Source organism: Abrus precatorius, unplaced genomic scaffold (genome assembly GCF_003935025.1).
Source record: "Abrus precatorius isolate BTA unplaced genomic scaffold, Abrus_2018 Scaffold3, whole genome shotgun sequence".
In the NCBI taxonomy this organism is placed as follows: domain Eukaryota; kingdom Viridiplantae; phylum Streptophyta; class Magnoliopsida; order Fabales; family Fabaceae; genus Abrus; species Abrus precatorius.
The window spans coordinates 32,822,962-32,835,983 of NW_020874373.1; the positions used below are offsets into that span (position 1 = coordinate 32,822,962).

At 29.0% G+C, this 13,022-nt stretch overlaps 1 protein-coding gene and 1 non-coding gene across 2 annotated transcripts; both read left to right on the forward strand.

Annotated features, from left to right (window-relative positions):
- Positions 1–471: 471 nt before the first annotated feature.
- Positions 472–1,785, forward strand: LOC113862511 (phospholipase A(1) DAD1, chloroplastic-like). Its single transcript, XM_027495592.1, has one exon. The coding sequence runs from the start codon at positions 472–474 to the stop codon at positions 1,783–1,785; it is 1,314 nt and encodes a 437-aa protein (XP_027351393.1).
- Positions 1,786–12,127: 10,342 nt separating this feature from the next.
- On the forward strand, positions 12,128–12,199 carry TRNAK-UUU. The gene has a single exon. It is a non-coding gene; the product is annotated as a tRNA-Lys (tRNA).
- The last annotated feature ends 823 nt before the right edge of the window (positions 12,200–13,022 follow it).

The following is a 13,022-nucleotide window of genomic DNA, read 5'->3' on the forward strand; positions in this document are numbered from 1 at the left end:
TATTCAAGAATAACTTGCGCCACCTATAAAATTACTTATAGTTTCGAAATTAGACCCAATAATTTTTCAAAATTCTCCACCCTCTTATTTTTATTTTATTTTTTATCTCCAGCTGAGACAGTAGTCATTAATTTCCTCAACTCAACAAAGCTGGAGGTTTCGGAAACGTGTCCATACACAAATGGCTCTACGTAACGAAGATCTACAATGTTTTCTCGATACAATAAAACAAAATAGCAAAAGGAAAAATTCCACGTACCATCACATATACACACTTTCTATCTCTACGCAAACCTGCACTCATCATAAAAGCGACCCACTCTATACGGTATATGCAGTTATGAGTTACGCACCATTCCTATTCTCAAAATCTTCCACTTATAAATTTCCCTCACAATTGCTTCTCAAAACCACATTCGCTTGTTCTCACTCTCTGTCTCTTATCACTCCGTGCCACTCTTTAACAACGCAATGAGAACTCTACACCACGCTCCAACCACCCTCATTTCTTGCGCCACACCCACATCAACCTTCAGCATTAGACCACAGTGCATAACCCTCATTCAACCCACCAAACCACAAGGCTTCAATGACAACGTTAAAAGGATTGAGAAAATGATGCGTTTGTCCCCATTGAGACCATCATCATCGTTGTCGGAGAAAGTTGGGAAGAGATGGAAAGAGTACCAAGGAGTGAGCAATTGGAACGGTTTATTAGACCCGTTGGATGAAAACCTTCGAGGTGAAATTCTCCGCTATGGGCATTTCGTTGAAGCTGCATACAAATCCTTTGAATTAGACCCTTCTTCTCCAAACTATGCCACATGCAAGTTCCCCAAAAGCACACTCTTTGAAAGATGCGGTTTACCTAACACTGGTTACAAGGTAACCAAACACCTTCGTGCAACTTCAGGGATTCAACTACCTAGTTGGGTCGACAAGGCACCAAGCTGGGTAGCAACACAATCAAGCTACGTGGGATATGTAGCAGTGTGTGACAACAAGGAAGAGATCAAACGACTAGGTCGAAGGGACGTGGTTGTCTCATATAGAGGAACCACCACGTGCTTGGAATGGCTTGAGAATCTTCGCGCCACTCTCACACATGTACCATGCAACATGGAAAATGAACTAGTGGAAGAAAATGCAGCCATGGTAGAAAGTGGGTTCTTGAGTCTTTACACGTCAGCACTTGGTGACAATTCATCGTTAATGAGCTTGCAAGCAATGGTGAGGGAAGAGATTGGTCGCATTCTTCAAACTTATGATGGAGAACCGTTGAGTTTGACCATCACGGGACATAGTTTGGGAGCGGCATTGGCCACTCTCACGGCTTATGACATCAAAAACAGTTTTCTCCGGCCACCGCTCGTGACAGTGATTTCGTTCGGTGGCCCCCGCGTAGGCAACAAAAGCTTCCGCCGGCGGCTTGAGAAACAAGGAACAAAAGTGTTGAGAATAGTAAATTCCGATGATGTTATAACAAAGGTGCCGGGATTTGTGTTTGATGATGACGTGGACAAAATTGAAAATGACGTGGCAAGTGATGGGGGCTTCCACGTGGCGAAAATTCCTAATTGGATTCAAAAGCGAGTGGAAGAGATACAGTGGTCTTACTCTGAGGTTGGGGAGGAGTTACGCCTTTGTAGCAGGGATTCTCCGTACCTCAGGGGTGTCAACATTGCCACGTGTCATGATTTGAACACGTATCTTCACCTTGTTGATGGCTTTGTCAGCTCCACCTGTCCCTTTAGATCCACTGCCAAGAGGTTCCTTCACCGATGAAAAGGTTGGAGATATATACAGAGATAGAAAAGGAAAAAAATATATATATATATATTCATTGGTGATTTAAATTAAATTAAATTATTTTATAGATTTAATTTATTTCAAATCAACTGTGGACATGTTTTGTTTTTTCACATTCTACATTTTTCCATATTTTGGAAAAGTGAAATTCTATCAGTTGTAAGGTCGGTTCAAATCTTAACATACTAAGAAAATAGAGAAAAAGGGAAAGATGGCATAGAAAATTAGTTACATGTAATTATCTGAAAAATCAACGTTTGATTTGACAGTTTTCATATTCCATGACTTTATTTTTTGGAAGTGTGATTTGATGACTTGATTATTATTTTTTAATATAAATATTCATATTTTATACTGTAAAGTCCCCAAACTAATATCAACAATCGATTACAGAAATATCTAGTTTGGTACTGCAGAAGGGTAATGTGTTCATTAATATATGATGGATTTGCTAATTTGCATAATTTGAATATCTTGTGTAATAAAATAACATAGCCCCAAAATATATCAAAGAGTGGTGCGCAACAAATTGGCTCAAAAAAGAAAAGCCTGTATCAGCAACTAATATAATCGTTTTACAAAACCGAAGTTGTAAGTGAGCACAGAATGGGTAACTAAGGCCCCATTTGGATGGCCCCAATTGCGCTATTTTGGAGTTCTAAGTAGAGTGCATGCGTACTTTCCACCATTGAGGTTTGCAATGTCCACATCAAGTTGCTAACGAAAGCTACTTCCAATATGCGAAGGTTAATAATGCATACATGTTTCCGTGTAAGGAAAACATTTCGATAATCTTTGCTAAGAAAAACAAGTGCTCTTACCCAAAGGGAAAGCAAGCGCACCAGAGACATTCCCTAAAATTTTACAACATTATGCATTTTTCATACAAGATACTTATTCAACCCTACATATTTGTGTAAGATACCTCTTTTGATATTTCCATCATCCTAATATCTTTGGTCATGATCATGCCATTGTCACCTTTAGTGTGGTGATCAATCATATCAAAGAGGAGGGGAATCGAAGTGTGTTGCAAATACATATAGTTTTCATTTTGGTCCTAGTTGTGATAGCTGAGCCTATATCATTTTCGGTAAGTCCCATTTCCAGAGTAAACAATGAACAAATTAATGGAAATAAAAACCTAGGATTAGAAACTATTATCATTTTCATTTCGTGTGCGTAGTTCAAATTATTCTTCTCCAAAGGCAGCGCGCATGAAATGAAAGCATGAATCCTAGCTAGGCAATCAATGGGTCTAAAAGAAGAAATCAGGTTAAGAAGTCAAAACGATATGAATGGAATCCTAGCTTCATCAACATATGCAATGCTAAGTCAATGATCACATACATTGCATTTATTAAGAACTTGGAGTAAAAAAGTGGTTGAAATTTTAGTTATAAAGGAAATGTAATTTTCATTTGCTAACAAACTGATAGATTAGTCGGTCCCTTTCGTCTTGATAATAACTTGTCAAACCCCATCTTAGGTTAATGCGAAAAGTATAATTGTAATATGTATTTAGTTAAAAATAAAATTAATTCGTTTTTGTGGTTGACCAAAATCACTGTGGTTCGCAGTATATTGTAAAATAAACCTCTCGATGCCATTTTAGAGAATTGTTTATATATATATAATGTATAGCTTGTATGCATAAACCGAAATGCGAGTTTTTCTTTCGAATTTAGTGAACATAAGCGTAGACATTATTGTTAAGAAAATCATATTTTTACACCCTTCGGAGCTATATATATTTTGAGAGGAAGGAGAGATTAAAAATAAAAAATAATAATAAATGTAATAAGTGCATAATATATGATTTAAAAAGAATAAAAATATATAAGATAGAGGGCCAACTCAAGACCATGCTACTAAATTTCTGGCTTTATACTATGTAGTTTCATTTAACAATAATATAATATGAAAAAATAATTATTTAATAAAATAATATTAAAAAATTCTTTTATTATTTTATGATATGATTCCTTTAAAATAAATAGTTATAATGATTCTGCAATTAAATGTAGGTACATGTATATAATAAATTATGCGACTATATATGTTTAACTTATAATTTTCAATCATCAACTATAATTTTTTATTAAATTTTCTAAAAATGTATTCTCATGAGATGGATGAAAATCTAAGATTTTCATGAAGGTAAAATAATGATAATATAAAAATAATTATACATCTCAATATTCTGAAATTTATTATACAAAATTTATGATATCTTTTATTTAAAATCTCTATCTCTGATTTACTACTGTAATTGAAGTTTACTACTTATCATATTATAAATGTTTATATTATTTTTTATTTTAAACTTTAATTAGATTTTTTAAATAAGCATAAGTTTATTAAAAGTATAATATTAACATTCTAAGTTTAAATAAATGTGGTGTGTATATATGTATTTGGAAAAAAAAAGTTGTTTATAATGATTTTACCTAATTTGAATCAAAATTATTTCCTATAAAAGATACAAGTAATCTAGGACAGATAAAAAAAAATCCTTGTATTCAACTACCAATTACCCAACTCTTTAAGTGTAAAATTATACTTGAGATACTATTAACATGTGCTTTCTCTGCTTGAAATATCATTATTTAAATATTTTTTATTTGTATAACAAATATTTGCTTCTTTAAAACATCAAGAAAGCATTTATTAATTTTTGACAATAATATCTTTATTTATCAAGGATGACTTCTGTTAATTAACACATAAAATAACTTTAAAACTAGTTATCACCTTACTTTTATAATAATTTGAGCACCTTAATAAAAAATAAAATAAATTTTTGGTGTCATCATATTAAGAGGTTAAAATAATTTTTTTTAAAAAAATACATAGAAAGTACTGACTTTTAATAACAATACTCTTAAGTGAGAATTAGCATGAGAAGGAAACGATAGCTTACGATGGATCTTTAGGACATGTGTGCAAGTTGCAATTATTTGTCAACACAAACGTAACAGATCAACCATTTCAATATAACTGTACAAATGTATCTCAAATTCTATGCAAATAAGTGACACATGTCTGCGGAATTGGCTAGAGACTCAACTTGAAAAAGCCAAGGAAAACGATCACTATGCTTACCAACTCATTGCTTAGAGTAAAGTCAATAACTTGTGCTATATAGATATTAACATTCAATGAACAATGATGTTCTTACACTAAATAAAAAGCGAGTTATATGTTAGATATAAGAAAGAGAGAAAAAAAATTAAAAAGAATAAAAATATGTTAAACAATTCATCCTTAATTTATGATTTAACCTATTTTAAACTTAATTTGACCTAACCTGTTTAATAAAAAAATAAAACTTTTTTGAATAATTATTTAATTAAATAAGTTAAATTTTAAGTTTTCACAAAATTTTATTAAACTTAAACACAACAGGCTACATTATTATCTTATATATAACTTTATGTTAATAAAAAAAAGAAATATAAGAGAGATGAGAGAAAAATAATAGAATAATAATTATACTAATTTAATAAGATAAGAAAAGTAATATCATAAATTAATCTTATTCTCGTACTGAACAAGAGGGTTAGGCTGCTGCGCACAATGATACATGATTAAGTGGGGGAATGCATCTTGCTGTTCTTTCTAGGCCACTGTTATATCATCGTTACTTTTCTATGCCGTGGTTCTCTCAATAAGCAATCATGAGGAGCCCTTTCCAAGCCTTTGGTCAAGTCATACTCATTTCATTTGAACAAGGGGCATGATGTATATCTCTTATGTTTAAATATACTTTTATACTAGTCAATTTTTTATCTTAATTTCTTCAATTTTTTTTAGTTTTTATTACTAACTTGATCCACACTGTATAATATTGATTTAGTTGAATTACTTCAGTTGAAAAGACTAGACTGAAAATAATAATTTTTTGAAATATAAGAACTATAATAAAAAAAGTTTAGATAATCTAACAATATATATTTCATTATTCTGTCTTAGGACATCAACATATAAGATTCGTAATAGTCAAGTATATTTATGCATTATATTTAGATAATTATTTATTTAAATATTTTAAATAATTATTTAGGCCATAAATTTAAAAATAAATTTTAAAAAACTTATTTTAATAAATTATATATCAACAAACTTTTTAAAAAAAACTAAAAACAACATAAACAAGTTATAAATTATTGATGGACTCTTCCGTACAGATTTTTAATAATCAATGATGGATATTTTCTTCATAGACAATGACTTTAGTAATTGAAAGTATATAAATAAATGTTAATTAACTGTGTGACGATTAGTAGGCTTTTAAATTTCGAAGGAATGCACTTCGCAGTTCATGTAATTCTTCTTAAATATTGAAGGGTCTTCAGCGCATATTAACCCATGATTAATTGACTAAGGGAATATACATTTATTTATTTTTAATAAAGTTTTGAATTCAAATGTTATATATAAAGTTATTATTTTTTTATCATATTATAATTTTTTTTTACTTGAATAAGATTATTTTACATGAAGGATATCTGTTATTTTATATATGAAGTGTATGTGAAACAAATCCGAAGACTGGGAGAGTTCTTGTAGTTAATAATGTTGTCATTCTCAATTTGAGCATAAAATGATTTAGTTTTTGTTGAAAAGCATATATGATATGCTCAGTTTAGATTAAGAGCTAATTGTCTTTTCGTGTGTTTGGGGTTCTTTTCGTACTTTAGTCTGATTTTGTTAGCTTTTTTAGGTGATTACTATCTTGAGTTTAAGTGCTTAATTAGAAATGATGCAAAAACAGGAGATTAGCTCGATTGTTTACTTCCTAGAAGTTTACTTTCAATAAGCTAAAAGTTACTTAAAATATTTTCTTTATAAATTAGTTTCAAAATTTATAAAAAATTATTTATTACAATTATACCAAAATAATAGTAAAAAAATCTGTTTTTACATAAATTATAAACTTACGTTTCAAACGTGTTTTTAACAATTTAAACACGTTCATTTTCTGAAAATGTCCATAAACTTTTATATAAAAGCCCTTTATATGAATATAATATTTTTGATAAACATGCACGTTGATAAATATACGTGAGATCTAATAAAAATTGTTGTAAGAACGACACATGCTATGAGTCTACCTACCACAGAGGCAGTGGCTATGTTTATGGTCTGAGAATTTGAACGACAAGAAACCCATTTGGTTTGATTTACATGTGTTGTGGGATGTAATAAAGATGAATGGCAGAATGACACTGTTTGGTCTCGTGAACTGCAGATTTTTTTGGGTGGGTTTTGATGGGCAAGGCTTGCTTAGGCTTTTGACGATGGAGTTGTGATACGCTTTTACTATGATAGACATTTGACGGTTTAAATCTGTGTCTCTTGAATGGCCGAAAATTGAAAAAGATAAAAAAGATGCATATGAGATAGGGCTAATAACACGATTTTATATCTAAACCAAGGACAGCAAATGGGTCCCAAAAGAAAGATGAGGGTTGCATGATTGGCTAAATCTCTCAAGAAATGGGTCCCTTCTCGTTTATCTTGACAAGACAAGTTCATCAAAACAAAGATCAAAGCTCTATGATTGGCTAAATCACCCAATAAATTTGGTCCCATCTCATATAGCTTCACTAGACAATTTGGGTATGCGTTTAATTTAGCATCCCATTATTTTTCAATAAGTTAAACGTGAAACGGCCTAATTTGAATTGAGTGAAATGTATTATTACCTTCAGCTCCAATGTAAGTTGATGAAAGGGAAATTCCATGCATATCATGTTTTTGCCAATTCCATTTAAGAATATCACTTTAAATATATTTACATCACCCATTGATTTCTTCATCCATAGTAATCACAATATTTTTAATTCCAGATCGCAACAGATCCCAAACTTAACTAATAGAATTGTTCAAAATTTAATTTAATTATTCTTAATTTATTAAACAAATTCAAAATTTAAGAAACCAAAAATCAATCAAATCAAAAGTTAAAAAATTGTTTTCATCTTTCATTGTTTAAACTAAATTGGATACGGTTAAACCCCGGCCCATTTATAATATATTTATCATATTTTATATAAAAATTAACTTTTAATCAATCTTATCATAATGTTGTATAAGTATATGATGCAATGCTTTTATTTTCTTTACATTATTTTTTTTTCATTGAACATATTTTTTCTCAATTAATAAATTTGTATTTTTTTCATAATTTTATCTTTTTAATCAACTTTTTTTTATCTATTTTTTCATTTTTCTAATAAACTCATTCAAATTTTTCGACTACTACCTAGTCTAAGTTAAAATTAAAATTATATAACAATAAATAAAATTTTAAAAATAAAGAAATTATCCAAACAGAACTCTAAAATTTCAGTTCAATTTAGTTTTTATATTATCTTCAAATAAAAACAAATTGTATATTATTTTATGTTTTATTTGAATGACTTTTTTTAATAAAATTTGAAGTAAATTAAATACAAAACCATGATTAATTGGTATTTACAAAATTTTTTGATTGCATATTAATTTTTTGAATTTTATTATTTTTAAATACAGGATTTGCTTTAAACCATACAGGAGTAATAACCATTGTTTTAAAACTAATGCTTGAGATTTTAATAATAATTTACAGTTTATTTTACTGATACACGTATTTAATTGTTGTATCAATCGTTGATTTTTTAATTAATAATTTTTATTTTATTTTATACTTTAATGGGAATTATACACTAATCTAAAGTTCTTATCACATTAATCTTTTTAAAAAAAATACTGTATAAAAAAGGGTATAAATATAATTTTACATGCTCGTGCACATGTATGAACACACATGCATCTATACACATACATGTTATAGCTTACTTAGTTTTGAAATACTTTTTAAAAAATTTTGGATTGTGAGCAGTATTGCACTTTTAGTTAATATTTTTATTTTATTAGTTTTTATATTTAATTAAAAAATTAAAATAATGTTTTGTATTTTAAATTTATTCAAAATAAAAACATTAAAAAATTGATTAAGAATATAGATGAATCAGTTTAATTTGATTCTAATGGAAAAAGTTAAACCAAAATTAATTGCTTTAATACAAATCTTTATTATAACTAATTAAACTTAAAAAGATATATACAACCTAGAGGAAAGTTGTCACAAATTTTTACAGAAATATCAGTTCATAAACATCACTAGCTTATAGAGAAGGATTGACATAAAAAAAGGGGAAATGAAAAAGAAAAGGTAAGAATTTCCGTTCTAAATGCCTGTATTCAAAAGTAAACACTTCAATAAATTTTGACTTTTAATCTGACAAATTAATCCTTATGTTATTAAATTACTATAAATAATTTTTGTTAATTAATACGTAGTTGATTTGCGCAACCCAAAATGGTGATCACTGTTGATAACAATCACTGTAATCAAAACCAATTAATCAAATATTTGAATTTCAAACTAGGGCATGGGATCCAAAAATTATATTTGTATTGTAACATTTCAAATTCGAAGCCAAGGAAACTAAAACTCTGGTGGCTCTTACCTTCATTTTCTTCTTTGATCCTAACGTATCTAATAGTTTATGAAATGAAATGGTGAGTGCTTTAAATATAATATCCTGATTCGTCATTTCATCGCTCTCCCATTAATTCTTAATTTGTTTTGATGAATGGATTATGTATTTGAAAAGAAATAAGTTTTTGGAGCGGATATTAAATTATTAATGATGATTTGCTCATAAAGTAACCCTTTTAAATTCGCAATTTCTTACAACGCTTACACTTATCATTTTGTTATAGAAACTCTTTCCCTTATTCATTTTCTCAACTTTCAGATCTCAGACCTTGTGCAAGGCATGGTTTTCATCATCATAGCTTTTTCAATGTTATTTTATGAATTAATTAGCATAGATATATACACTCGTCTTTCATTGTTGCAAGTCTTTTAATTAATTAAATTAGTTCTGTTGAAATTACCGTGTTTTATTCAAATCCTTTTTCTCCCTTTTTCAAGGACTGTTTGTTAAGAATCCATACTTCAGACTGATGGGAATTTTCTGTGACTAAAGTTTTGGGTAGATTTGAAGGTATTTCAGCTCATGATTCTCTCTTTCGACGTGTAAGATTGTATTTTATGTTAATTTTATATTAGTTTTTATATTATATTAGAGTTGTGTCATTTTCTATAACCTCTAAAAGTTGTCATATCTTTTTCTCTGTGTTATCCAATTTATTACTGAAATTATAGAAGGGAAAATGAAATAACGTGGAATAAAATACACCTTAATTGCATTCCAGTTTCTATGCTATATCAAAGAAAATTCCTTTACTCACTGATTTTTCGCATTTAGAATATCCAAAAATTCATTTTCTTTTGTGCTCGATTAGCATTATTCATCATAACATTTTACCTTATTTTTCCCCCCCTTATTCCTTAACCTTTCTGTAACATTTGCAATAGATTATACAGATTCTCCCATTTCTCATGATGTTTCTTTCTTTGCTAGACCTGTGTTAGGAGATTAATGCACCCCTTGGGTTCATATATGTAAAATAAGGCAGATCCGCAATTAATTTTGACGAAGCTAAAGAAGAGTGACAAACATGCCAAAATTGAATGGATTAGCTATGGTTTTAATTACAAGAGCTGAACAAAACCAAATCCAAGACCCTGGAAGTGGCCAAAATATTAATTTGATTGATCATGGTCCATTTTCTAATGTAAGATATCCTTATAGAAATTACCTTTATCAATTGTATGGTCCTTACAACTCGTGGCATAACATGGCACAAAATGCTCTTCCCTTTAATGAACATGAACCTAGTGCCCACTATGAAGGTAGATGCTCATCTGGTTGTTCACGTCATCATCACTGGCCTGTGCATTCAACGCACCACCACTCTCCGCGGCTTTCACCAAGTGCCCGTGGTTTTTCACCACCGTCTATTCAGCCGGAAACCAATTATCTAGCAAATAATCATCCAAAATCTAAAAAATCTTGTATGTCCTTGAGGAAGATTATTGAGAAGTTCCGCTTATCATGTTAATGGCTATGTTCCTAAAAGTATATAGGCTTGGCTTACATCCACTTATTTAATTTGTAACTTCACTGTTTGAATTTGTAATTATATATGCATCGTTTTGCTCTTACTATTGGTGTTGTTGAGTGATTGTATGTATTTTCAATTTTTTTTCTCAAGATAATTTGCTATCTTATGGTGTTCTTGGATGGTATGAAAATGGAAAGGAGAGAAGGAAATATATATTAAAATAATATAAAATACAAAAACATTTTTAATTAAAAAATATTATAATATTTTTAAATAAATAAATAAAATTTAAATGTTTATGAATATTTTTAAAATGACTCAAAAAATTTTACTCATTCCAGCAAGCTAATTTTTTTTTTATCATTTTTCTTTCATTTTAACTTATTTAAATATTAAATATTTGTTTTTATTTTCTCATCTGTAAACGGCCATTATCTTAGACTATACGTATATACCAGCAAAAACTATAATCTCCCATGGTCTAATTATTATTATTTTTTGCCATATAGGGTTAGTCCAACCCTAATATAGGTAAATTCGGTTATTGGCTACGATGAATATTTTATTTATTATTAAAATTATCAAAATAAATAAAAAATTGTACTTATTTAGTAAATAAAATTAATTTATTTTGAGTAATTAATTTTTTGCAGAAAAGGCCCCACATTCTATCATGATTTTACAAGGACTTTAAAAAGCAAAATAACTTTTTCTTTTCATGAAGTAAATACAAAAGAAAATAGTTTTTATGAAGTAAATATTATTTTTGAGGCAATAGCACTGTGGTTAAAATGGGTTATTACTCCTTTTATTTTTTTAAAGCCCAAAAAATTTGTCAGATCATTCAGATGAATGTAAGTTAATTGGATCAACTCAACATTGACAAAACCAAAAAAGATGAATATACGTTACGATGTTGCTATCAAAATAATTGGATCAGCCCAACTTTCAAAGTCCATGTACGCTATTTTGTTTGTAAATTAGTACAAATTTGAATCCAGCACTGCTGATCTACTTTCCCGTTAAAATGCCAGATTATTTATAAAACTATAAAATCAAAATAGATTAAATGTATTAATTATTTTAAGTATCTAAAAGTAAAAAAAATTATATTAAAAATATATATATTCTTTGTATTAAAGTTATAAAATTATTTAAACTATTTAGTTGCTCAAACTCAGTCACAATAATTGAGATTAACATTTTCAATTAATTATAATAGTTACGAGTACCTAAAGTAAACGTATAAAGAATTAGTGAAAATAAAATATATGGTGACATAATTAACAAAGCCGTCTTAGCTCAGTGGTAGAGCGCGTGGCTTTTAACCACGTGGTCGTGGGTTCGATCCCCACAGACGGCGTCGTCTGATTTCTTATTTTTCTTATTTAATCTTTTGTAAAAATTTTATAATTAAACCATTAGTAATATCATAGGAAAACTAACTCGCTATTACGTGATTTCTTATCGAAATACTTACCTTTTTTTTTTATGAATAAAGGAACCAAAGACCCAAAAGCTACAGAATTAGTCTAGTAAAAATAATTTCACAAACATTTTTTCTTAAACTACAATGGAGAGGGAGAAAAGAAAGTAAGTTGGCAAGAAAGTTGTGTTAGCTTCTTTAAAAATAAGAGTGAAAAGAAAATCTTAATTTTCATTGATTGAAATTCTAAAATTGTTAATTACTGTAATAATTATGACAATAATAATGCTTTGTTATGGCAACAATAACTCAAGAGTTTATTTCTATAAAAACCTTCTCCACTTTAAGATCAACTAACAATTTAAATCTCTGTAGAATATTGCATAGTTTAACCTTTCCAAAGGGGAAGACACCCATGTTAAAAAGAAAACCTTTAACAAACTCTCCATTGGAGTTCCTAAATAAAGCCACTTTGCCATAACCTATAGCAATAGAGTTATTAATATTCAGTTTAACAAAACTAGAATAAAGGGGAAGCCAACAAATGTACCATTTCCTTTGATGCAAAAATTTAATGGTTGGCATCTTGACTTTAAAAGTATTTTAGGAAATTTCATTTTAACTCGGGATTAAGTAAACTATCATGGATGTCAAATAAACCATTAAAAATCATAGTTTTACCAAATAAAATAATTCAATCACAATTCATTGGCTCTATTTGAATATCAAATAAATTCATCGTAACTCAATTGTTTAAACT